Source organism: Babylonia areolata, chromosome 8, assembly GCF_041734735.1.
Source record: "Babylonia areolata isolate BAREFJ2019XMU chromosome 8, ASM4173473v1, whole genome shotgun sequence".
Taxonomy (NCBI): domain Eukaryota; kingdom Metazoa; phylum Mollusca; class Gastropoda; order Neogastropoda; family Buccinidae; genus Babylonia; species Babylonia areolata.
In genome coordinates, this window is record NC_134883.1 from 39,346,612 (window position 1) to 39,373,233 (window position 26,622).

The following is a 26,622-nucleotide window of genomic DNA, read 5'->3' on the forward strand; positions in this document are numbered from 1 at the left end:
GGAAGTATTATTTATCACACTGGGGTTGTTAGTGTCTATAATGGTCAAGCGAGAACTGCTTCATGGAAGCATGTGAATGATTCTTGTGATGCAGTCTAGACTTAGGGCAATAGGCTAGTGCGGCTTCTCTACAATCAGAGTGTGGCATGTGTGGACAGAAGTGAGCCAAGTGCTGAACAACTTTGCTGTTGTGTCCCGAGTTGCAGTGAATCAAAAGTAAGAATGCAAGAGTGAGACTGTGCTTATATTATATATAATACTATGCATATTTGTAGACAGTGATATCTTACAAATTATTGGACCAGTGTCAATACTTCTAGGCCTAAATGATGAATCATTTGAACATCTATCAAAGTATATGTTCAATGGTTTTTGATTTTGTATATATATATTTTTTTTTTACAAACTGTTTGATTGACATCCCATAAGCCTGACATACAGATGCAGCAGTAAAAGTTGTAAAAAATCAAAAATCTTTTTGATTGAACCAGCTTGATTCTACTTCACATGATGACCACTATCAACACTTAGAAAATATTTATCATGAATACCAAACTTGACTTGGATTTATGGATATGGTTACTTACTGGATAGAGCACATACAGTGAAACTGAATACACCATCAATGTGTTTACTGCATATGAATATTCTAATGTGGACACTTAATCAACTAGAATGAACATGAAAGAAAAATTGAATCGACCGTTTCACTGAGTTTCGGTCAGCCTTGTCTAGGCTGGTCTGTGCAGATTTTTTTTTTTTTTTTTTACTACTTGTTCGCAATTAAAAGAAAAGAAATACAAATTCTGGACAGAACACATACAGTGACACAAACTACATTATCAATGTGTTTACTAGATATGAATATTTTATAGTGTATACTAAATTAACTAGAATGAACATAAAAGAGAAACTAAATCGATCATGTTGTAGTTTCCTGGTGAGTTTATAAAAACCTATTGAACATCTGTCTAGATTCAGAGAAAACGGCTAAATGTTGCAGCGTGCTTAAGGCGATGGCAATGTTGCCTTTAGGGAGATATACCAAAATAACATGATTAAAACAGCCTAATCACTGTGAATACTGTAATCGATTTATCATCCTAGAAAAAATCATGCTTAAATGTTAATTTTTGAACGTCATAGGTAGATCTGCAATAGTGCTGGGACAGAATTTCTTTCCACCTGAACATGCTTGGTTTGAATTTGCTTTTTTTTGGCGTAAACAAAGGCTTTATAATAACAAATACAGAACACATTTTAATGATTAAAATTTTCATTTATATATTTATTTATGTATTCATTTATTTTCAAAATGTGTATCACAAGTTAGTCTTGAAGGCCTTGCCTCTCTTGTTTGTTTATTTACTCTGTCATGCAGGCGGTTATACTTCATTTTCAGGGGTGCACATGCAGGGTATGTTCTTGTTTCAGGCACTAGCAGGTCTGCACATGATTATGCTGACCTTGGAGATGGGAAAAATCTCCACCCTCAACTCACCAGGTGTGACAGGACTGAACTCATGAAACTAAGGCGAGAATCCAGTGATCTGACCGTCTGACCACTGCACCCATCATCAACATTACGCATGTAAACTGATCATGTGTGTGTGTGTGTGTGTGTGTGTGTGTGTGTGTGTGTGTGTGTGAGAGTGAATTTCAATGACCCAAGAATGAGAGCAAATGCAAAAAATTGTTTCACTTGATGGGAAAATCTGTTTGATGAAGTAGCAAAGGAATAGGAACATCATCAAACCAAATAAAAGGGTACATATATAATGAAATATATACATGCATACACTGATATAGTGGGGAAAAGTCCAAAAACAGGCATGCCAAATTATGATTAGTAACATCATCAGTCCATGTGAACTGGTACACGGATATACATGCATACATACAATGGATAAAAGTAAAGAAAAATGTAAAGGGCATGCCAAATTAATCAGTCAATTTTCTTCATAAAGCTACAGACAATACAAGATTTCTGCTTATAAAAACAAAAAGTTACTTCCCTTGTGGCATGACAATGTATCTCAGGATTGGAAAGTAGTTATCTAGCAGTGTATGCAGAGTCTTTCAGAATCATGTGTTGATTTCTTTATTGGAGATTTTAATTTTTTTCCCAAGGATTCATCCCTGCCATAAAGAATGGCGAATCAACTTTTAGTTGATGCAGTTGCGGAAATGAAATCTCCACCTCCGCAGTCCCCAGAAAGTGGATGCAAAGGAGACCAGGAAGGACTAGTTGTTGCAAACCCCAGTTATGGCCAATCAACATCGACTGTGAATAGGTGTGATGCAAGTCCCCAAAGCAGTGGTAAGTGTTGTGAGGATCACTTTCTTAATGGCAAGTTGCTGGATGGTTGCATGAAATGATTACCCTCCCATATTAAACGCTATTGTTTAGACACTTGGGGAATGTGATTAGGCACTATTGTTAATATGATTATTATCATCATTATGATTATTATCATTATTATTGTTGTTGTTTTTGTGATATGGTAAAAAATGTCACTATAAAAAAAGTCAGTTTCCTCTTTTGGCCAGATTTTTTCAGCAACACAGTGAAAAGATGCCCAGTCAAGTCCGCCTTGCTCTGTATCAAATTATGGTGCTTTGAGCCTCGCTGACCATTAAGACCATCTCAAGGCTGTCACCATGTTAGCATCTACTTCAAGCCAAGGGCAAAAAAAGAGTACAATAAAAATTAATCACCATTTTAATCTTTTCACTCAAAAAGTTAAAAAAAATCTCCCAGACGGCCAGAGTATAAAACATTCAGATCTGATTAAAAATGTTCACTTCTTTCAAGAAGTCCAAGCACCCATGAAGGGACATCACAAAAAAAGTTTTCAGAGAAACTGCCATGTAATGTCTGTGTCTAATGCCATGCAGGTCCCAGCAGTCAATGAGCATGTGTTTTACAATGAAGAGCTTGTCACAGGGATTACTTTGAGGGGCCTCCTACCCTTTTGACAAGTAAGAGTGGGTGAGAAAAGGGTGTCCCATGCACAATCTGCTTAACACAGACTCCTCTTTATAGTTCTTCACAGCTGGTGGGAGGATCTCATTGAAGTCTGGACAAATTAGAACAGCTTGTTGGTCTGGGTGTTCCACTCTTTATGCCACAGATCTTTAATGTAAGTGTTCACTTTCTGCTTCATGTCTTTGTATGGAACATATGTTCTTGGCCAGCTTGTCTGCCATCTCATTTCCTCAAATGCTAACATAGCCAGGAACCAAGGCTAAAATGATGTCAAACCCTTTGGTTGTTAAAAGTGCACATTTTTTCAATAATTTCAGTAGTTCCAGGCTGTCAGATTTCTGCAGGCAATCACCTCCAGAGCTGACAGAATCATAAAATGATAAAATCATAAAATGCTTGCGTTAAGCTTGTAAAACCATTTTCAGTGCCAGAATCAGTGAAGTCAGTTCTGCTGTATGTACTGAGCTGTCAGACAGAATGATGTTCACTGAGGGCTGGTCAGGAAAGGCAGGACTGAATGCAGACACAGCAACACCATTGTCAAACTTGGAACCATTAGTGAATATTTTGTGAAACGAGGGAAATTAGTGGCAGAGTTAAGAAAAGTAGCTTTTATTGGCCAAAGAACTGGGGAGTCTATTCGATGTGAGGCCAGATCGAATCTGACCTCAGGTGCTTTGAAGGTCCACAGTGGGCTGTCAGGGAATCCAGTTCAGCATTTTCCATGTTTGGGTGGATATGGAGTCCCAGGGGAGGAATGCAGTTTTAGTTGTAAAATTTCTCTTTGAAAGGGTTGTTAGAAGCACTGCCGTAGGCAGGGTTTAGTGGTTCAGAGAAAAGTTTCAAACAATAGTTAAGGGATAGTTTCAGTCTGCGGTTGGAAACAGGTGGTTCCCCTGCCTCTGTGTACAAACTATGCACAGGGGTGGTGTGGAATGCGTCTAAGCGGAGATAAAGCCCTTGATGGTGAATTGGGTCCAGCAGTTTTAAAGAAGATTATATGCTGCGCAGATAGCTACACACCCATAGTCCAGTTTGGACCAGGTCAGGGCTCTGTAGAGGTGCAGTAATGCTTTGTCAGTGCCCCAGTCTGCGTGTGCTATGACTCGGAGGATGTTCAGAACTTTTTGGCAGAAGTTTTCAACTGTTTGACTGACTGAGGAAACGGAGCTTCTGGTAAAAAATGACGCTTCCTTAACCACTGGGATAACCAGACGGATTTCTGGATTGAGGCAGAACTGTCGAGTGTTATGAAAATGGAGAGACTGTGTTTTGATGGACAAAAAAGTAAAACCCTTCTCCTCTGCCCAATGCTGTATTTTGTCTTCACAGAGCTGGAGCCATCGCTGGATTGTGGGATACATGCTACCAGTTGTCTGTTGATCAGGAGCATGCTGAAAATCTGAAACAGAGAGAGACAGAAAACACATGGAATAAGTGACACAGTGAAAAGTGTTGAAGTGGAGTGATGGTCTAGAGGTAACGCGTCCGCCTAGGAAGCGAGAGAATCTGAGCGTGCTGGTTCGAATCATGGCACAGCCGCCGATATTTTCTCCCCCTCCACTAGACCTTGAGTGGTGGTCTGGACGCTAGTCATTTAAATGAGAAGATAAACCAAGGCCCCGTGTGCAGCATGCGCTTAGCGCACGTAAAAGAACCCACAGCAACAAAAGGGTTGTTCCTGGCAAAATTCTGTAGAAAAATCCACTTCAATAGGAAAAACAAATAAAACTGCACACAGGAAAAAATGCAAAAAAATGGGTGGCGCTGTAGTATGGCCACGCACTCTCCCTGGGGAGAGCAGCCCGAATTTCACACAGAGAAATCAGTTGTGTTAAAAGAAATACAAATACAAATATATATATATTCAAACAAAATTATAAAATCAAAATTAAATAACTGTTTTTGTGTGTGTGTTTTTAGCAACACTTTTGCTTTGTCAGTACATGGGAACTTGGTTAGCTGGTATTCTGACCAGTTATGATGTTGTAAATTTATTGCACTACAGATACATTTTACTGGGTGAGAATAGTGTCAATAAAACAATGAATGTTTCATTTGGGGGTAAAGTTGAACTATTCCAAATAATAAATTTGTAACATTTTGAGATAAAGATTGAAAAAACCCAAAACAAATGAAATTATGTTGTTTATAGTCCTGCTGACTCCAAAGAGGGCAATATGAACAAAGATCTAAAAAAAACAACTACAAAAACAAAACAAAAATGTGTACAGTCCAGTTTTTTTAATAAAATATTTTGGACCAAATTTTAAGTCTTCTTGGGTTTCAGAGAGTGGCTGGAAACTGGAGACTGAAAATAATTCATGAAAGTCTCTTCGAGGATACTTATCCTTGCTCCACATTTCATTTCCCAGCACTGAATGAACTTCTTCAACAAATAAAGGAAAACCCATCCACTCTTAGTCTTAATGGGAACCATTGAATGCTTCAACACTTTTCACTGTGTCACTTATTCCGTGTGTTTTCTGTCTCTCTCTGTTTCAGATTTTCAGCATGTTCCTGATCAACAGACATCTTTGAGTCCACATATATATCATGGCTCTTGTTCAAAAGACTGTAGAAAAAGAATCTTTCATGCAGTTCTGCAGTACTGCGAACAGGATGCTGACCTTGCACATGAAATAAAGGCACAGTTTGAAAAAATGACTCTAGTTTACAGAAGAAAACAGGTCCATGTCAGGATTGCATTACTTCCTGATGTCACAAATAAAACTGAAGTTGAATCACTAGAAGAAGTATGTGAAGGTGAGATGACAAAAGTGTTCATCCTACTCTGCACTGACAATTATCTGAAGGATGAACGCAGTAAGAGTATTGGAATGAAGATCATCCACAATGCAACAATTTCGAGTGCTCCTCATGAGTTTGATGTTGTTAAACTGTTCTTTGATGAAACATCAATGAAATGTAAGAAAACAGAACTAACTCAGAAAGTTCTGTATAGACCAACCTGTCCAAAATTCAAGGACAAAATGAGAAATCTCCTGATGGGTACCACTTTCGATCAACAGATTCAATTTGACAGGCTCCGGCAGAAATGCAACGAAAAGCATAATCCACAGAAACCAGATGGAAAGAAAAACAAGAAAAATCATTTCTCATCTCTTTCCCAAGCCTATGCAGCATACAGAGGAAAACGAAGAACTTCCTCAGTTGGCAGGACAACACAGTCGAGCTCAGATTTGAGCACCAAATCTCATCACAGTTCAACATCTCCCACAAAACCTGGGTTATGTGCTTCAAGGAATCATGAAAAACCACCGATCACAGAATCATCAGAAGAAGCATCCAGTGCTTTTAAGTCTTCAAGTTCAGGGCATAAAGGAGATGTTAGTAGCAGTACTGAGGACAGTTGTGACACTGATGCCATGTACACAGATTGTGTAAGAGTAAAGAGAAACATCCAAACTACAGCTTGCCATACACAGTCTGATGGTGTCAGTACAGAACATTCCACTCAAATGAAAACCACAGAGAAAGAAACTGCCATGCCAAGTGCCATCAGTTCAAAACATCATTCACATGATTTGGAAACTACAAATAACCAAGGCCAATGGTGTCAGCTGGAACTTTTAAAGTCAGTCATGAAACAGTCAGCCCACCCTTTGGAAGGAACTGCTGGAGACATAAATGAATCATCAGACGCAGAACCCTTTGAGAACCCAAGTCATTCTGATGACACACACAAAGTATTGTCCACAAAAAGACAAAGCCAGCAGAATGTTTCCACTGAAACGTCATCCAGTGGACACCTTAGTAAGGAGGATATTGATCATTTCTCCAAGAAATCAACAGAACCATCAAATCGAAATAATTCCAGAAATCGGGTGGTTATCTGCACATCCTCAGAAAGTGAACATTCTGGAAGAAATGGCGGCCATTGTCAAATCAAGTCGGGAGGAAGTCAGAACAAAAAATATGTCCCAAAACATATACACAGAATCAGTGATGGGGAGCTACACCAAAGCATTTCACATGTTGACCGGCACTTCAGTGATACAGGGATGTCATCATCATCTGACCAAGAACACACTGCCAACAATCCAGCAGCAATCTGTGGAACAAACCACAATCTTCAAGCTACCAGGGAAAACAAAGCAACTGCAGCATTGGGCCCAATGGTCCCAAATCTTCAAAACAGCATCAATGATGACAATGGTCAAGCTCCAAGAAACACTTTGCACACAGCTAACACACCTCCACAGGGTTCCAACAGTCTGCCTCGTGCCAGGCAGTCTGGCCCCAGCATTAAACCAACAGCAGCAGTGGCTCCAGTGACCCAGAATCTTCGAGATTTCAGTCCTTTAATATCCCCAAATGAAGACAGTGGTAATGATGATGATGAGGATGAGACTTTAAGAAAAACTCCATCCACAACCAACATTCCCCAACAGGCATCAAATGATTATTCTGATGACTGTACATTGCAACATGACCCAGGTGCCTTTTCTGGCACCATAGCAAGTCCTCAGGAGTGCCCAGCAAGCAGTCTCCCAATGGATCCTGGATCTGAAGAGTTCTCAGAAGCTAATTCTGTGTCTGAGACAGCGCCTCTGATGGAACCAAGGGAAGCACAAGAAGATGAAGTGGATCAAGGTTCCAGGTCAAATGAAGGAAAAGAAACAACAGACAGGCCAACACGACATACTAAAATGCCAGATTCCCAGTGAGTATGTCAAACATACCTGTCACTTCTTTAACAAGTTAAGCTTTTCTATCTCATCCCCCTTCCCCCCCCCCCCCCCTCTCTCTCTCTCTCACACACACACACAAGAAAGTTTACATGTGCCCACACTATCGTGCATGCACAAAGAGACAGACACAGAGATTCAAGATTCAAGATGGTTTATTCATGTATAGGCCTAGGCCCCTTATGAAGGGGAATGTGAACATTATTTTACAAACAATACATCACGACACTGTGAGCATCAATAAACAGTCAAACAAAAATATACCTGCATTACAGTTCAATGTATAGAACAATAAAAGAAAAAAACAAACAAACAAAAGAATACAAACAGTGTTTTCACGAAGTAGCCATTTCTCTGAATTTGAAAGCTTTGTATAAAAATAGTGAAAATTTGCGAACAACTTCAGGGGAAGTAGATGACATCAATAAGTTCAATTTAAACAACGTAGGTTTACTATAATATTTAGGCTGTTTAAACTATTTAGACTGAATAGAGGTATTTCCCTAAGTGACATAAGTGGTAAATTATATGGTATGATTATCAATAAGAGATTGCAAGAATGGGTGGATGAAAATGACATCACAGGTGACCACCAAGCCGGTTTTAAAAAAGGATACTCTACTGTAGACCACATGTTTATATTGCTTGCATTAGTACAGAAACAGTTTTCGTTTAATCGTATGTTGTATGTTGCTTTCATTGATTTCGAAAAGGCATTTGATTCTGTTAATCGTAATCTTCTGTGGCCAGTTTTACTTAGGAATGGTATAAGAGGTAAACTTTACAAATGTGTAAAAAGCATGTATAATGTAGTAAGATCTAGAGTTCGCTGTGGTGCTAAACTGACTGAATTCATTAACTGTATAGCTGGGGTTAGACAGGGGGATGCCTGCAGTCCGATTTTGTTTTCTTTAATCATTAATGAATTAGCAATCCAAGTAATTAATAATGGAAGACACGGGGCTTTGTTTCCGATTGATTCCTTTGAATTATTCATACTTTTGTTAGCTGATGATGTTATTCTGATGTCAGAAACTGTTATGGGTTTACAAACACAGTTGAACAACCTTCACCATGCAGCAGTTTCACTCCAATTAAAAGTTAATATGTTGAAAAGTAATATCATAGTATTTCGTAAGGGTGGCTATTTGAGCAGCAGAGAAAGGTGGGTGTATGGTGGTAGTTTGATGCCAGTCGTCAATGTTTACATTTATCTGGGCATATTTTTCTCTGCATGCTTGAGTTTCGTTGGGGCATGCAAAGATCTAGCAAGCAGAGCCAAAAATGCATTGATCTGTATTATGAAAAAGTTGCATATGCTCAATAATGTTTCCTTTGATTTATTTATCAATTTATTTGACACACAAGTGCAGCCTGTTGTGCAACACAGCTCTGAATTATGGGGTCTAGACAAAGCTGCTGTTCACTGTGAATCAGTCCACACTTTTGCATTAAAGAGATTTTTAGGAGTAGACAGACAAACGCCAAATGACTTAGTATATGGTGAATCGAATCGATACCCGTTATATCTAGTTTCTGCAGTCAGGTGTATACATTATTGGTTGAGATTACTACAAATGGAACATAACAGAATACCCCGCAAAGCTTATGATATGCTATATGATTTAGATGCTAGAGGCAGAGTGAACTGGGTAACCAAGATTTGCCATTGTTTGTTTGAATATGGATTTGGATTTGTTTGGTTAAACCAAGGTGTTGGTAGCATCCAGGCATTTATCGGTGTGTTTCGACAACTTCTGATTGATTGTAGATGGCAGAAGTGGTCTGATCATATTCAGAATAGTGAAAGATTTAGTTTCTATAAGAATTTTTGCAGTGTGTCTGATCTGAAACCTTACTTAGTGTTGAATATGGATAGACATTTAAAATATATGACGACAAGATTTAGATTAGGTATTACAGAATTTGCGGTCCATTACTATAGATACAGAACATGTAACGACAGTGATCTGACCTGTCCATTATGTAAAGAATCACAAGAAAATGAGATACACTGTGTTCTTTGCTGTCCAGCTTTAAGGAACATTCGAGACAGACAGAGAGAGAGAGGGAGAGAGCGAGCGAGTGAGGATGTATTCCAGAATGAAGTAATTGAGATCAAACGGTAGCGATGTCAGTCTGCACTTACATGAATGTGGTGTGTGTACTGCTATGTGTATGTGTTTGCTGTTAGTGCAGGAAGGGATAAAATGTTACACAATTTGCAAGTATAAAGAGAGTTTCACCTTTGTGACCTTGACATTCATTCAGTGAAGGATCAACAATTAACTGAGATGCAACAGAAATTTAAGTCACTTGAGACAGGTTCCAGGATACCAGTCAAAACCAAATTATGTGACTTTGACCTTCTCATACGGTAGCATAGAGCTTCAGCTGAGATGAATTGGTAAGATGTACAAATTGAAAACAAAATAATGTTACGAGTTTGGGATTGTTACCCCCCAAGTGAAAGGATTTTTTTTTTAAACAACAAAAATAATTAAGTTACCACTGCAGGTGAAGTTTTATCAAAGTTATATATATATATATATATATATATATATATATATATATATATATATATATATATACACATGATTTCAGAGGGTGTGGAGACTAGGAGAGGAATGTTATAATGTGGAACCAAAGTTCAAATTGAAAAGAAATCTTATGACTTCTTTTCTCAAATTTCACAAAATGTTACCTGTCAGTGAGCGCATGCTTGGCGCTGGAGACCCTATCTCAGCTGTAATACATGTGGTGATAAGTTTTTACTTCTTGGAATTTTATTGTCAGATTCCACATTCACTCAGTCACTCACTGTCCATTTTGCCCTCTGACATGTCAGGCAGCAAGGAACTGCCACTCTGTGTGCTTTGGGTCAGTCTCTGAATGGTACCGAACTGTGATGCCCTTTGACATGTAGGGCAGCAAAGAAGAACTGCCACTCTGTGTGCTTTGGGTCAGTCTCTGAATGGTACCGAACTGTGATGCCCTTTGACATGTAGGGCAGCAAAGAAGAACTGCCACTCTGTGTGCTTTGGGTCAGTCTCTGAATGGTACTGAACTGTGATGCCCTTTGACATGAAGGGCAACAAAGAAGAACTGCCACTCTGTGTGCTTTGGGTCAGTCTCTGAATGGTACCGAACTGTGATGCCCTTTGACATGTAGGGCAGCAAAGAAGAACTGCCACTCTGTGTGCTTTGGGTCAGTCTCTGAATGGTACCGAACTGTGATGCCCTTTGACGTGTAGGGCAGCAAAGAAGAACTGCCACTCTGTCTGCTTTGGGTCAGTCTCTGAATGGTACCGAACTGTGATGCCCTTTGACATGTAGGGCAGCAAAGAAGAACTGCCACTCTGTCTGCTTTGGGTCAGTCTCTGAATGGTACCGAACTGTGATGCCCTTTGACATGTAGGGCAGCAAAGAAGAACTGCCACTCTGTCTGCTTTGGGTCAGTCTCTGAATGGTACCGAACTGTGATGCCCTTTGACATGTAGGGCAGCAAAGAAGAACTGCCACTCTGTCTGCTTTGGGTCAGTCTCTGAATGGTACCGAACTGTGATGCCCTTTGACATGTAGGGCAGCAAAGAAGAACTGCCACTCTGTCTGCTTTGGGTCAGTCTCTGAATGGTACCGAACTGTGATGCCCTTTGACATGTAGGGCAGCAAAGAAGAACTGCCACTCTGTCTGCTTTGGGTCAGTCTCTGAATGGTACCGAACTGTGATGCCCTTTGACATGTAGGGCAGCAAAGAAGAACTGCCACTCTGTCTGCTTTGGGTCAGTCTCTGAATGGTACCTGAACTGTGATGCCCTTTGACATGTAGGGCAGCAAAGAAGAACTGCCACTCTGTGTGCTTTGGGTCAGTCTCTGAATGGTACCTGAACTGTGATGCCCTTTGACATGTAGGGCAGCAAAGAAGAACTGCCACTCTGTCTGCTTTGGGTCAGTCTCTGAATGGTACCGAACTGTGATGCCCTTTGACGTGAAGGGCAACAAAGAAGAACTGCCACTCTGTGTGCTTTGGGCCAGTCCCTGAACATTACCTAAGCTGTTCTTCAGGTTCTTAAGTTATCCTTCAACTGTTCTGCGCCAGGTCAATCAAATGGTGTTTGATTATAAAGGACACATTAAAAAAACTTATTCATTTTGTGACTTTAGATCAAAGTCAGACTCAGAATTATCCATCAAATCAAATCATGTTCACTTCAGCCCAGCCAACCACAGAGGGGCCTTTTCAGGGCTGAATACCTGTCAGTTCTTAACTCTCTCCATACGAACGGCGAAAGAGACGACGTTAACAGCGTTTCACCCCAATTACCATCATCAAAATATTGCAATCGGAAGGCTCTTATACTGAAGAGGTAAATGTTGACAAAGAAAACCACAATTCTGACGACGGGAGCTAAAGGTTGGGTCATTCAGACACCCACTGGACATCCGAGGGGTATGTGTAGAGGAGAAGATAGGACTGGCTGTACTGAGTGAGTTAAAAGCAGTCAAACAGAACACAACATTTCAAAAGGGCAATTAAAACATTATAAAGACCAGTTTACTCATGTCTTAAGTCATTTAGAACATTGAAAACAGTGTAAAAAGATCACCCCACCCACAAATGTTTCAGTCCATGTAAAATTTAAATAAAATTTAAATCAATCAAATGCACTGACTTCCTTCAGGAACTGAAAGGGGTGTCTGGGGGGACATCACGGAACAAGATCTTTATGGAGCTAGCTGTGAAATGTTTGTGCCTGATATGCAAATCCCAGCAGTCTGTTAGAAATAAACATTAACTTGATTAAGAGGCAGTATTATCCATCAATTTCAATACATAATTAGATCATTTCATTTGCCCTCTCATGTACTGACACAACCACAGATGTGTGACAATAAAAATCATCATTCACCTATTCTTTTTATTACACAATTAACACTTGTTGGCTTGTTCTGTCTGGTGCATGCTGGGTATTTCTGAGTTCCCAGAAATGGGTTAAACCCATTGAACTCAATCTCTAACAAGCATATTTCATCTTCTGCATTAAATTTTTTGAATAAGTGGGAAGAGGGTTCAGGCACTTGCAGGTTTGGACATATGGGTGATATCGATCCCCTTAAGTTCAGTTTACTTAACTTAGTCCAGTGTGTTTTCTCCCAGACTTTTTTTTTTTCTCCACAGATGACCCATTTGTGAAGGTTATTAAAAAAATCACCAAAAAGTTATCCCAAGTTAGGTAATGAAAAATAATGTGCAATAACTTGTTTATGACTCTTTGCTTTATTGTTTGGCAAAGTATAAAGCATCTAATATCTAGCCTTTGAAGTTGTAAAGTTCTCACCTGAAATACTTGTGTAAAATTTCATTATGATTGTGACTATATATCAGTAGTAAGAACATTGTTATAATATGAACTCGCGTGCTGGCATATCTCAACAGAATCAGACAAGCTGATAAAAAGTTGAAGGGGATGTTTTGGTTATCACTGATTGTCGTTCAGCCGGCAAAAATTCAAGGGTTGACAAACTTCTTTAATGATCACACACACACACACGTTGATAATAATAATAATAATAAACATGTTTATCATGTACATTTGACAACTCTTAGCATTTTAACATCATGTTTATTGTGTCATTTTAATCTTACACATTCACCAACATCACTAACACATGTTAGGTATGATCTTAATGTAGAAGACACCTGTTCAGTAACCACCATTGATCATGAGATCTTTTCTTGATACCTTGAAATATATATTGAAACATATTACGCCTATGTGGGTCATAGTTGGCTTGGAGCAATATGCCAATGGTAACCTTTGAATCTTTTAGAAATTTTATTCTTAAATCTGCACACACTGGGCATTCAAACAGAAAATGCAATTCATTTTGGGTTTTTGATATACAAAAGGGGCAGCATCTTTTCTGGTTCGAATTGCCATAACGATGAATATTATTATTGAGAGGAAGTACACCAGATCTGATCTGAGAGAGAGCAACTCTAAAGCAGTATATACCAGCATTCATTATGTACTTTTCTCTCTCACAGACAACCTTAAATGATTGATAATGTGAATATGTCTCTATCTCGAATAGCCGCAGACCATTCCTGAATAGATATGTCGACCAGACGTTGTTTGAATATATTTAGGAACAATTTAACATCCCCAATCCCTTGTTGTAGCCACACAATATCAAAAAACCAGTTTGACATAAAATTTCTCTTATTTATGTAACCCAGCAGTTCTTTCCTTTTTGTCTAAGGGATTTTCAGAAAAGTAAAGTAATACTGGCTTTATTTTCATATAAAAAATCTTCAAGAAGGTATTGGGTGACATATCTGTATATTTTCGAAAGGCTCTGTTTAGGCTTAATAGTGCTTTCATGCCTTTTGTTACCAAATGATTAGTGCCCCGTTTAAGACTGATTTTGGAGGTGAAACTAAAACCAAGACAACAATATCACAACTTTGAGTGGTGCACCTTCATAAAACTTTTTCTCTTTTACCCAAGAATCTGCCTTTGCGAAAAAACATAATTTTTGTTTTGTTTTTATTCACAATAAGTTTCATGCTTTCACAGCAAACCTTTAGACAGTTTAACTGTGTTTGCAAACCTGAAGGAGTGGATGAGAGCAAAACAACATCGTCGGAAAAAAGTAATATGAACAATTTCATAATTCTGGGAAGCATTTGAATACCACGCTTTCCATTTCTTGATACATGATCTGCTAACTGGTTTATAAAAACAGAAAATAAGGTGGGGCTTAATACATATACTTGATGAACACCAGCAGGACAGGCAAAATAATCTTAGAGCTGATAGTTTATCCTTACACATGACATTAAAGAATCATACATAGCCTGAAGTGATTTTAGATTTATTCCACTGTTTAAAAAAAAACAATTTTTATACATTCTAACAGTCCATCATGTCGAACAGTCAAATGCTTTCTTAAAATCCACAAAAGCAACACACAGTTTTGTTTTTTTAGCTTTTTTGTTTAGACCATTCTGGACTATAGCATAGAGAGTAGAAATGTGATCTATAGTAGAGTGATGTTTTTGAAAACAGAAAAGCAGCTTGACATTCAGAGATTAGCCTATTATCTTCTAGCCATAAATATAACCTTGAATTCAACACAGTTGTGTCACATTTGGACATGATACTAAGGAGGGACACCCCTCTGAAATTATCTACATCTTCTATATCACCTTTTTTATGAATTGGTTTCACAATAGCTTTTACCCATTCCTGAGGATACTCACCCATATTAAATATAGTATTATATAGTTTTGTTAAGAAGGAAATAATTTCCTCCCCATCAAATTTCAACATTTCTGCACTTACACCATCAAGATCACTTGCTTTGCCTGTTTTTAGCTTTTTAATGGCAAGTTTCACTTCCTCTTCTGAAATAACTGTATTTAAGATGCGCTCTGGCTCTTCAACCTTATCAAACGCAGGAAGCTCATGACTGAATTCATCAGTATTATTTCCAAGAAAATTCTTAAAATGTTCATACCATTCATCAGTCATTATATTGTTGCTAAGTTTTTTGTTATTTTTTCCACATCCCATACTTATTTCTTGCCAAAATATTTTTGGATCTAATGAATTTGAGCTGAGAAAAGCAGGCTTATCTGTATGAAAATCACATTTCTTCATTTTTTTCAAATGTTTATATAACCTTCTTGCTTGAACATAATCTTCTCTATCGCCCCCATCCCTTGATTTTTGAAAAATGTTTTATTTTCTTCTGGTATTTTTCTTTGCTTTTTTACATTCATCATCAAGCCATTCTGAGTGTTGTTTTGCTTTGCCAGAATAACATTTAGCAACCATACAACTACCAGCATTATTTAAACATTTGAAAAACATGGTTATGGTTAAAGCTTTACTGGAGAGAGAGAGAGAGGTTTGAAGATACAGACATTTTTCACACAAGCTGAATGTTCCAATTGTGAACTATTGTCTTTTCAAGAAACCGCACAAGAAACGATCAAGTCACTGATGCTACAGAAAACCCAGGGATTTCTTCTGACAGAGAATCACAAGATGAAAATGGAAGTGTTAGCAGCAGACTACGAAGACGCAGAAACCTGCCATCACTGATCTTGGCCAGGCTTCGAGACATTTTCAGCTGCTCATCCAGGTCAGTGAAGATTCACTTGACCTGAATTTTTAACTACTTGCTTGCTGGACATTTTAACAATTTTGTCATTCCTGTGTGCTGAGGAAAAACTTGGGGTTTTCACCAAAGTGCAAAAATATGTGCACTACTTCCTCAAATACAAATATATCTCCTTGAAATTTTGCATTATTGTTAATACACATATTTTAAAGAGATGATAAAAGTCATTACAATTCCGTTGTATAACTGTTTTTATTGTTTTAAATCGAGTCAAAGAAAATTTCCATGAAATAAAGTGGTTAAAGATTCTCTGCAGAGCAATTAATTCCAGGATTCTCAGTCAAATTTGTTGGGTGCCTGTGGCCCAGTATTACTCTAGAGCTTAATGAAAAAGAAACTCGCCACCTGGCTGTGTGTTCGCACCCAGCCAACAGATACCACCCCTTCTATCGCTGGTGGGGTGCCTGACTGACTTTGGAATTTCCCCCTGCCTTTGAGTCATACACTATAGACTGTATAAGTCTAAGGGATGTAAACAATCCACAAACATTCTAGAAGACCGGGAAATAAAGTAGGTCCTTTTCCTTTAAATATCAATTGTGAATTGCTGATGAAAACTGGACATGAGAGTTATGTCCTGCAGGTGTATTACCATGCAACAAAAGGGACACAAGTCTCATGTCCCAAGGCAGGCAACAAGTTAACAAGTTCATGGGACATTTGAAATTCTCGTTTAAAACATGCGCATATTCTGTGGATCCTGTGTACAGATAAGACTGTCAAAATGTGTGTGTGTGTGTGTGTGTGTGTGTGTGTGTGTAGTTTATTATCTACCTAGGTATGAGAGTACACAAACACAATGCTCAGATGAAGGCATCAGAAATCGCATCAAGGCAAGGCATGCATTCAACACCATGTAGTCTTTATAGAACTCCACAGCCCTCTCCAACAAGAGGAGATTGAACACACACATCTGGAGCCTGTCCTTCTGGGCATGAGGTGGCCAAAAAGAAAATCAGATGCCAACCTGTAGGAAAGAACCAACCAGATCCCCATCAGCAAGAAAATCAAGAAAAGGAAATGGACTTGGTTAGGCCACACCCTTGATTTTAGCATTGTTTTAACACCATCCAAACCCACCACCTTGTCAACAAGCTGTCGGACATGAACTTCTACCCTGTTATCAGTTAATTTTCAGCTTCCTCACACAGGGAATGCAGGTAGTTTGCATTGGATGAGCCCTGTCAGACACACTACCAACAACACTGGAGCTCCACAGGGCTGTGTACTGTCGCCAGTTCTTTTCACACACTACATCACCGACTGTCATAGCAAGGATGACTCCACTCTGTTGGCCAAGTTTGCAGATGACACTTCACTGTCTGGACTGGTCTTGAGGAGTGAGGAGGCAGCGTACAGGCATGCCATGGAGAAGCAGGTCGATTGGTGCGACTGCAGCTACGAGGAACTGAATGTGCAGAAAATGAAAGAACTCACTATCCACTTCAGGGAGTTCAAGCCCAATGTCAACCTATATCAGGGGCAAGCTTTTGGAGATGGTTGATCACTACAAGTATCTGGACACCCTAATCGATGACCGGCTTGACTGGTCCCCCAATGTCGATGCTGTCTGCAAGAAAGCTGATCAGAGATGCTTCTTCCTGAGGAAGCTGAGACAGTTTTAGGTCAGCCCCCGGATCCTTCACCTCTTCTACCAGTCCACTATCCAGAATGTGATAATCTTCAACCAGCTGTGCTACCAGAGCAGCACCAAGGCCAACACAGAGAGGCTTAAGAAGGTCATCGGCAGGGTAGCCTCTATCAATGGCGAGGCTCTGAAGCCAACTTCAGGATCCGAATTCTCCCCAGACACGGGACACACCACACAGCAAACACAGCAGTTGGGTCTCTTGGTTATGGCTCCGTGAAGGAAACCACATCCGCCTCCAGCCCTAGCACTAGAAGCCAAACCAAGTGTGGCAGTGTTTGAATGCAACCAAAACAAGAGGGTATTAATGGGTTACAACTTCCCATGACGAATTCAACCTTAAACTCTATGAGCAGAAGTTGCAGACAGCACTTTTGAAGAATTTTAGCACTAATTTAAGATGGCACATTGTTATAAAATATGGGTAAGAAAACATGTAGTTAAAGTCCTTTAAAGCAAAAACAAATACTTGGAGAAGAAGAAGAACAACAACAACAACAAAAAAAACACCCTCTCAGATTTCTTCACCTGAACATTACATCCATGTGGTCATTTGATCTGATAAATAAAAACATAAGGTATCACCTGCCAAAACTTGTAACCATTTTGAATTGTTTCCATACTGAAAGAGCCAGCTGATCCAAACGGTTATGTGCTCTGTGTGCATGTGGAATATCCAGAATGCACAGCATGGGAGAGTAATGCCATTGAGAGGGTATGAATATGGGACAGATTAAAATGCATGGCCCATTTCTGGTCACTCACTTTGACAAAAACATATTTTGAAGTTTAACCTATCAGTCAATCTAAAACAGAAATATCCGGAGGGAAAAACATGTTCAGCAGACTGAATGATATACTTGTATACATGCCATCTTTTGTCCCCATTGTCATTACAGAATGTAATGAATAAGTAAAATTGTTGACGAGTAAAAGAGTTGACAAATTGAAGGCTACTAAACTGATGAACAAATTAGACTTTGATTTTGAATATCGTCACATCTTTCAGCCTGTGTGGGTGCAGGTTATTTGACACAGAGCAAAACTTTTGGGGACAGGATGATTTTACAGGAAGACTGGAACCAAATGATCATTTTAATGGAAATCTTATTTCCATTGTCATTCGATGGGATGGTGGTATGTGGTTGTGGAGGTGGTTTTATGATATAATATATGCTCGTATAAAGTTCTTTGGTTCAGTGTTGACAATAAAACAAGATGTAATAGCAGATTATATTACTGTTCCCCAAGACATTTTTAAACACTGTTACTGAACCTGGTAATTAAACAATGATACAAAAATATGGGGGCATAAATCATATTTAATCGCACTAAAGGGGGGAATGATGTCAGTTATCAAACATGACGACTTGTTTGTTGCGGAAATTATCGTCACGTGTATGAGCAAACCTTTTCATTGTTACCATTGTATTTCTAGTTATAAAATGATTTGGAGATGTCATAGTGTTTATACATTTCAGGACTTAATGCAAGTTAATGTGAAGGCACATTCATATGTACAGATTTTATATATATATATATATATATATGAATGTGCCACGAATATTCAGGGCTTTTAGCAGTCTGTGCTATGTTTCAGATACAGACACCAACATCAAAAGAACAGGAAAAAGGAATGATGGATGTCATGCACCAACTCTCTGGGACTCAACGCCCTATGACATCAGACTGTGGACAAAATTTGCTTTCAAACAAAGCACAAGAAAACTAACCTTTTCAACTGTTTCAAATAATGACCTGGTTGTGTACAAATCAGGCCTTATTTCCATTTCTATGTCACTGAAAGTGTTCCGAGATGTTCTTTTTTCTTCTTCACCCCCCAGAAATTATATTCTTGATTAAAACCTTCTGAACTGAAACTGACCACTTAATTGTCACAGTCCAATAATCTAAGGTAACACTTTATCTTATGGGACAACTATTATCCCTACCAAAATTTGTTGTAAAATGAAATGGTGGAACTGGAAGCATATGACATGGCCTACAGGGGGCAGAAACAAGGGATAAATATTTATCCATGGGGAACTAAATGGTACTTAAAGAAAATATGCTTTGTGGAACATACAACCAGCAGTGCCAGAAAAAAAAGGAAAAAAAAGTTATTTAAATATATATATATATACTGTACCAGGCTTAATGAGTGAACCCTGATGATGCAAGTAAAACAAAGGGCATGACAGTATATTTTTTAATGTCTGTTTTGCAGATTTTTGCTGGAATGCAGCTTCTTCATGGACTTTTTACATTAAAAAATACTTGTCCTCACTACCAGTAACCATTGACATATCTGTATACTGATGCAACTCACAGAGAGAGAGGGGCATTCAGACTTAAATGGAGTGAGTGAGAGTGACATATTATCCACCTTACTATGGAGGCATGCAAGGACTTCCAAATGAAAAAGGCAGCATCACCAACATATTTTTGTAACAACAACAAAAAAGAAATGAAAACAATATTTTTATGTGTTTGTGGTAGACACAGATCCATATGAACAGTTCATATTGTGTGTTCTCTGTATATCACAAACTGAGTGAATTGAGTTCTTTTTCAAGATTGTTTTTGTTCGTTTTTAACCAATGTGCACATCAGCTGAGTGGTTAAAGTGATGGACTTTCAATCTTAGAGTCCTGGGTTTGAATCTGTCACGGCACATGGTGTGTAGAGTGGAGATTTTTCCTATTTCCCAGGTCAACTGATGTGCAAACCTGCTAGTGCCAGAACCCCCTTCATGCGAATGCACATGCAGAAGATCAAATACACACATCAAAGATCCCCTAATCTATGTCAACATTTGGTGGGTTATGGAAACAAGAACATTACCCCCAAAAACGGAGTGAGACTGTCAACATGACAGGGGTAAAAACACTCATACATGTAAAAGCCCTCTGATGTATGAGTAAAAGCAGACAGAAGAAAGTTAAATCATGACCTGACTTCAGAGGTGGAAGAAGCTGCAGGAAACAGAAACATGAAAAGACTGTTTGAGGTAAAAAGGACTCTGTCTGGCTAAATCAGTAATCCAGCTCAACCAGTGAAAGTCAAAATGGGAGAAGCATTTCTGGTGAGGCTGATCAAAGAACAAGATAAGCCCAAATTGAACCAGAGTTCCCATTTAGAACCATCATTAGCCCAGCCTTTGGAAGTGAACACCAGTTGATATTGCTAAGGTTATCAAATCCTTGAAGAGTGGCAAAGCAGCATGTGCAGATGTTACTTTAAGGCATTCAACAAACATCAAATGAAATGCTACAACCACTTTTGCACAAAACAGTGCCTGGAGAATGGAGACAAGGATACTTTGTAAAATTACCAACCACTCAAGAAGCATAATGCTCTATCTTTCCCCAGCAAGGTCTTGGCCAGATATGTGCCTGAAAGGTTTAAGACAATGCAGATGAAAGAATGTGTGAATAACACAATGACTTGTGACACGACATGCAGACCATAATCATTGAACAGTAAATTGTAAGTCTGTCCTTCTGTATGGATCACAGACTATGAGACTAACAAAGTCAAATACTGACAAAACTCTGTATCTTCATTATCATATGTCCGGGACACAATTTAGGCAGTAGGTGGCCAGAAACAATGTCAAATGACAACCTGTGTGAAAGAATGGACCAAAGTCCCAAGGAAATCAAATGTAGACAGTAGGTGGCCAGAAACAGTGTCAAATGACAACCTGCATGAAAGAATGGACCAAAGTCCCAAGGAAATCACTGTGCGTAAGGATCAGACCACCAGATCCACGTTCCTCCAGACCAACACCGGTGCTCCCCAGGGCTGCGTGATGTCTCCTGCCCTGTTCCCCATGTACATGGCACTATTGGCAGACTGTCAGTGTGCCTCTGCCAGCACCACACAGGTCAAGTTCTCAGACGACACCTCCCTCACTGGCTTCATCTCATCTGATGAGACCTCCTACTGGAGTGCAGCTGAACGGCTGGTGGGGTGGTGCGATGAGAACTTGTTGCAGCTGAATGTCGGCAAGACAAAGGAGATGGTCATGGACTTCTGTAGAGATCTGTCGAAGCCGCATCCACTTGTTATCGAGGAAGTGGTCGACACTGTCTCCCAGTACCTGGGTGTTATCCTGGGTGAGCAGGCTACTGCCTTGCTGAAGCGGGGGAACCAGCGCCTCTTCTTCATGAAGAAGCTGAAGGCATTCTACGTGTGCCCTAAGCTCCTGGAGCTCTTTTACAGGACCACAGTGGAATCCATCCTGACCAACAGCCTGTGCATCTTTGGTGCGATGAAGGAGCATGACAAGGCCAGGCTGGTGAGGATCCCCAAGACAGCCAGCAGATTGATCGGTGCTCCAGTTGCTGACCTCCAGACACTGTTTGAGACCAAGGCTGTAAGACGCTTGTGGGCAATCCATGACAAGTCGCACCCGCTCTCTGAGGAGCTGGGGCACCAGGCCTCGGCAAGAATGCAGAGTGTGAGGACCAGGACCAACAGGTTCTATAACTCGTTTGAACCAACTGCAATAAGACTCGGCAATTATTTATAGGATGCTCTGCACAAGTGGCTGAACAAGTGATGGGGACTGACCCCCACCCCCTTCTATCCACTGACTTGACAGTGTGTGTGTGTGTGTGTGTGTGTGTGTGTGTAAACATGTATTACATGAGAGTATGTATGTGTGTTTGTGTTTGCTTACACTTTTTATTCATTTATTTTAACTTATCTATTCATTTATGTACTTCTATGTTTAAAACCTTGCAAATTGTGGCATTTTGACTGGTGTGTGTGTGTGTGTGTGTGAACATGTGTTCGAGTGTGTGTGTGAGAGTGTCTGTGTGCTCTTACTTTTTATTTATCTATTTGAACTTACTTATCTATTCATTTATGTACTTATGATATGTTTAAAACTTTGAAAATTGTGGTGGAACTTTGACTGTGTGTGTGTGTGTGTGTGTGTGTGAGAACATATGTACATGAGTGAGTGTGTGTGTGCTTTTACTTTTTATTTATTTATTCATTTATTTATTTTAATTTACTTATTTATTCATTTATGTACTTGTGATACGTTTAAAACCTTGAAATTTGTGGTGTGTGTTTGTGTGTGTGTGTGTGAACATGTGTATCTATATGAGTGTGTGTGTATGTGATTTTTCCTTTTAGTCTTTTATTTGCTTATTTATTCATTTAAAGATTTATGTACTTGTGTTGTGATATGTTTAAAACTTTGAAATTTGTGGTGCAATTATGAAGGGACGTTATATTTATGAGCAGACTCAGGTGGTGCTTTGTAAGTTTGGACCAGTTTGTTTTGTTTTTTAATATTGAATTTTATGTGAATTATTTTGAAGGAAAGAAGGTCTGTGGGAGTGGGGTGTGGTGGGGGTGAGGGGCGAATAAGCTTAGGCCTGTAGGTATTTTTCCATAGGAGGGGGGTGTGTAGGATAGGTGGTTGGGGTGGGGGAAGAAGTAGTATTAGAGCTTTTGATTTGTATGAATGAATTAAAGTTGTTTTACTGTGATTCCTCTTAATTTTTGTGAACTGCGAAGTGCTGCTTTTTGGCTTTGTATTTAGCATGATGAGATTTTATTTTCAAATGTACTATGATTTTAGTAGATGCTTATGTTGTGAAAGGGAGAGAGGGAGAGGGAGAGGGAGAGAGAAAGGTAGTTTGTGTATATATGCGTGTGTGTGTGTGTGTGTGCGTAGTGTGTGTGTGTGTGTGTGTGTGTGTGTGACGTAGGAAGATGTGCAATGCGGCTTGGCTGACTGAAATGAAGGGGCATGAGAATTTCAATAATCTGTACATTTGTGTATAGCTATTTCCATTTGGTGCCATTCAAGTTATCTTTTATTTTTTCATTTGTTTTATTTGTTTGTATGTTTTCTTTTTATGTTGGACACGTGCTGCTGCCAAAAAGAAAATCTCTGTACTAAAGTATACATAATAAAGGTTGTGTATTGTATTGTATTGTGAAAGAAAATGGAGCTGGATGGCCACATCTGCTCAAACCTACATTATCAGAAAACATTTAAGTGATACCCTTAAGGGAAAAGAAAATGAGCAGACATGGAGAAGATGCACAGTAGATTTGATGAACATGCGAAGGCAGCTGGATGGACCAACTGAAAAAGACAGTCCTGAACCAAGTCTGCTGGAATAATGCAGCTATGGACCTATACATCTCAGTTTATGGAGTCTTCAGGAAAACATGATCTGCCCTCTACATGAAGATTATTCCTTAAAATTAAATGTTACTAAGTAGATGGCTCAACAGCTGGATGTGTGAACAAAGGATGGACAGACAGATAAACAGATGAGACTTCTTCGTTCGTGGGCTGCAACTCCCATGCTCACTCGTATGTACACAAGTGGGCTTTTACATGTATGACCGTTTATACCCCACCATGTAGGCAGCCATACTTCGTATTCTGGGGGGTGAATAGATGAGACAATGTAGATGAGACAGAATGTGTGTGCATTTTACATATCATACACAGTATGAATTGGCAATCAGATGTATCTTTCACTCTTATATGAAACATTGTATTACACCTCAGTTCTGTCTTTTGCTCATAACCCAGAAGATATTTTTTTATAGTAAAGAGTGGCAGCTCTCTCCATTCACAAGGTACACAACTTCAAGTCAGTGCTGATTCAGCTAGCACACAGGTAAATAAAAGGTACATTGGTACATGGACAACACGGCCCGGCACTTCTTTTTTAGAGGAAGTGTCTTGGTTTGTTCCAATGTACCTTTCATTTACATGTGTGCTAGCTGAATCGGTGGCGTAAGCAGCACTGACTTGAAGTTGTGAACCTTGTGAATGGAGAGAGTTTACTATTTGTTGATCATTTCATCTCCTGGCCTCATTATTTGTTAATTTCCAGTTGAAAAACCACCGAGGCAACCATGTGTTTGTTCTGTATTGTCCATGTGTTCTGTGTGGCTTGTTCAGGATTAAAGAGGCTATGCCAGTCTTGAATAAAATCTAATATGTGTTTGCACATTTCTTCTGTCTTTGCTGCTGTGTGCACATGTCAAATGATTGGTATAAGTACAGGCCAGGTGCTTCCTTTTTAGAGGAAGTGTCTGGGTTTGTTCCAATGTACCTTTTATTTACCTGTGTGCTAGCTGAATCGGTAGCGTAAGCAGCACTGACATGAAGTTGTGTACCTTGTGAATGGAGAGAGTTGCCACTCTTGACTATTTGTTGAGGTGTGGAAAGAGATTCACAAACTTATGGATGACACCTGAGATCAGCTGAACTGTATCTGATTTGACTGAACTTCTGAAATTTATGTTCTGAGATATAATGCTGTGAAATGTTGCAAGACTGTGTAATCCATGTGTGGAAAGAGATTCATAAACTTGTGGATGACTCCTGAAATCAGCTGGACTGTATATATGATTTGACTGAACTTCTGTAATTTCTGTTCTGAGATGTTATGCTGTGAAATGTTACAAGACTGTATGTGTGAAAAGAGAGAATGTAGACATGGAAGAAAGAGGAGGTGGAAAACAAGTTTAGGGAAAGAAACCTATTAAAGAGGAGATGGGAAGAAAGAGAAAGGGTACACTGAAGGTAAGTGGGCATGAAAGGGGAATGATTTAAAGCAATGATCCAATTTATCATGTGTTTCTTTGTGTATAAAATGTGTTTTTATATTTTTATCATAGTTCTGAACTGGGAAAGAAAAGTTATGTTTGCTAGCCCTGAATCTTTCCAAACAAAAATCTGCACACGTGAACCTTATGGGAAATACTGTTTTGGAGCTGGAGCTTTTTCTTGTCTTTTTTTTTCAGGGGGCAAGGGGGGTGTAGGGAGGATGATGATACAGGAAGTCTTCACATACCCAAAGAAAAATAGATGATTAAAAACTGAACAAATGTAACAACATCTGTCAAATAATGTAAAAAAGCACAATTTAGAAACATATTTGTGCTCAACATACCCATTTCCCATGAGACAAAATAATAAGCAATAAAAATTTCCCACCATGTGCTTCAGCTTTTTGGTTGTGATCACAAAGCAATTCATGTCTAAACTATAAAGAATGCTTCTTGTAATATTCCCAGAAGTTTTGATTCACTATATTTGGCTCTACATGGCAGCAAGGGTTTCACCTTTGGAACAAAAGTGAAAGATGATTCAGTGCTTCCATTTCTTGTATGTTTTCTCCTTCCAAAGACTCCTGGACCATTTGCGATCCTGACATTTGTGCTCCAGCTGTTTCCTGTTTGTTTTATACATTTATATGTAGTAATTTCTTTTCAGATTCACATACATACATGCACATACACTCACGCATATGCACTATGCTCACATAATCATTTACTAATGTGTGCTGTTTAGCATAATGCAGAATTGGAGTCACAAGCCAAAAATGATAGTTTTTGTTTCAAACTGGCTGGAACTTGCTGAATATGGCAGTCATATTCCATGGTGCACTTATTAGCTTGTAAATGACACCTGTCACTACACATTGCATTGCAAGGATGGTGAAGATCCCATTCTGTACCCCCTCCCTAATTATCAACTGATTACTTAAGTAAATTGGAGGCACCACAGCAGAATTGGTAAGGCATTGCACTTCTGATTCAGCGGTCTGGGTTAAATCCCCTGTTTCGGCCTAGTGTTATCTTTGGACAAGGCACTTTATTCCTATTTTCCTCACTCCACCTAGGTATCTGAGTTGGCTTAGGAAGGTTACAATGGCAAAAGAAGAAGACTGGGTCCCACCTTCCTATGCTGAACCCTGATTAAAAAAAAAAAAAAGTTTTATGGGACGTTTAACCATAATCAAGGGCATGTATGACTGCCATGCTAAATAGGATTGGTCTGATTTCCCAAAAGACAGTGACTAATATTTTTCTAGCATGAATCTTATATTGTCTGTTAAAACTAGCCTCAGTGTGCACTTGTTTCCAAGAACTTGAAGAAGGGTCATTCACCTATGGAATTTGATACTGTGTAATTACACACACACACACGCACACAGAAAGAGAGAGAGGGAGAAATTCATACACAGCAGAAAGACAGTTTCCAATGTGGTGATTACAACTTAAACATCATGCATGCATGAACA

General features: G+C 39.1%; 1 protein-coding gene across 5 annotated transcripts; it reads left to right on the forward strand.

Annotated features, from left to right (window-relative positions):
* Window positions 1-26,622, forward strand: LOC143284795 (uncharacterized). 5 transcript variants are annotated; one of them, XM_076591820.1, is made up of 6 exons: window positions 1-216; window positions 1,435-1,591; window positions 2,131-2,320; window positions 7,555-7,676; window positions 15,685-15,855; window positions 19,143-26,622. In XM_076591820.1, exon 6 carries the CDS (start codon window positions 21,162-21,164, stop codon window positions 22,077-22,079), a length of 918 nt encoding a protein of 305 aa, XP_076447935.1. In that variant the 5' UTR covers window positions 1-216; window positions 1,435-1,591; window positions 2,131-2,320; window positions 7,555-7,676; window positions 15,685-15,855; window positions 19,143-21,161; the 3' UTR covers window positions 22,080-26,622. The 5 variants fall into 5 exon arrangements, with proteins under 5 accessions (XP_076447935.1, XP_076447934.1, XP_076447937.1 ...); XM_076591819.1 differs by having other exon boundaries at window positions 5,495-7,676; window positions 19,143-21,403; XM_076591822.1 differs by lacking the exon at window positions 7,555-7,676.

Bases quoted from the DNA above. Each gene is read 5' to 3' on its own strand.
- LOC143284795 (XM_076591819.1), top strand. From the start codon at position 2,152: ATGGCGAATCAACTTTTAGTTGATGCAGTTGCGGAAATGAAATCTCCA. The intron at 2,321-5,494 runs GTAAGTGTTGTG...TCTCTGTTTCAG, and splicing joins TGCAAGTCCCCAAAGCAGTG to ATTTTCAGCATGTTCCTGAT. The intron at 15,856-19,142 runs GTCAGTGAAGAT...GCTATGTTTCAG, and splicing joins ATTTTCAGCTGCTCATCCAG to ATACAGACACCAACATCAAA.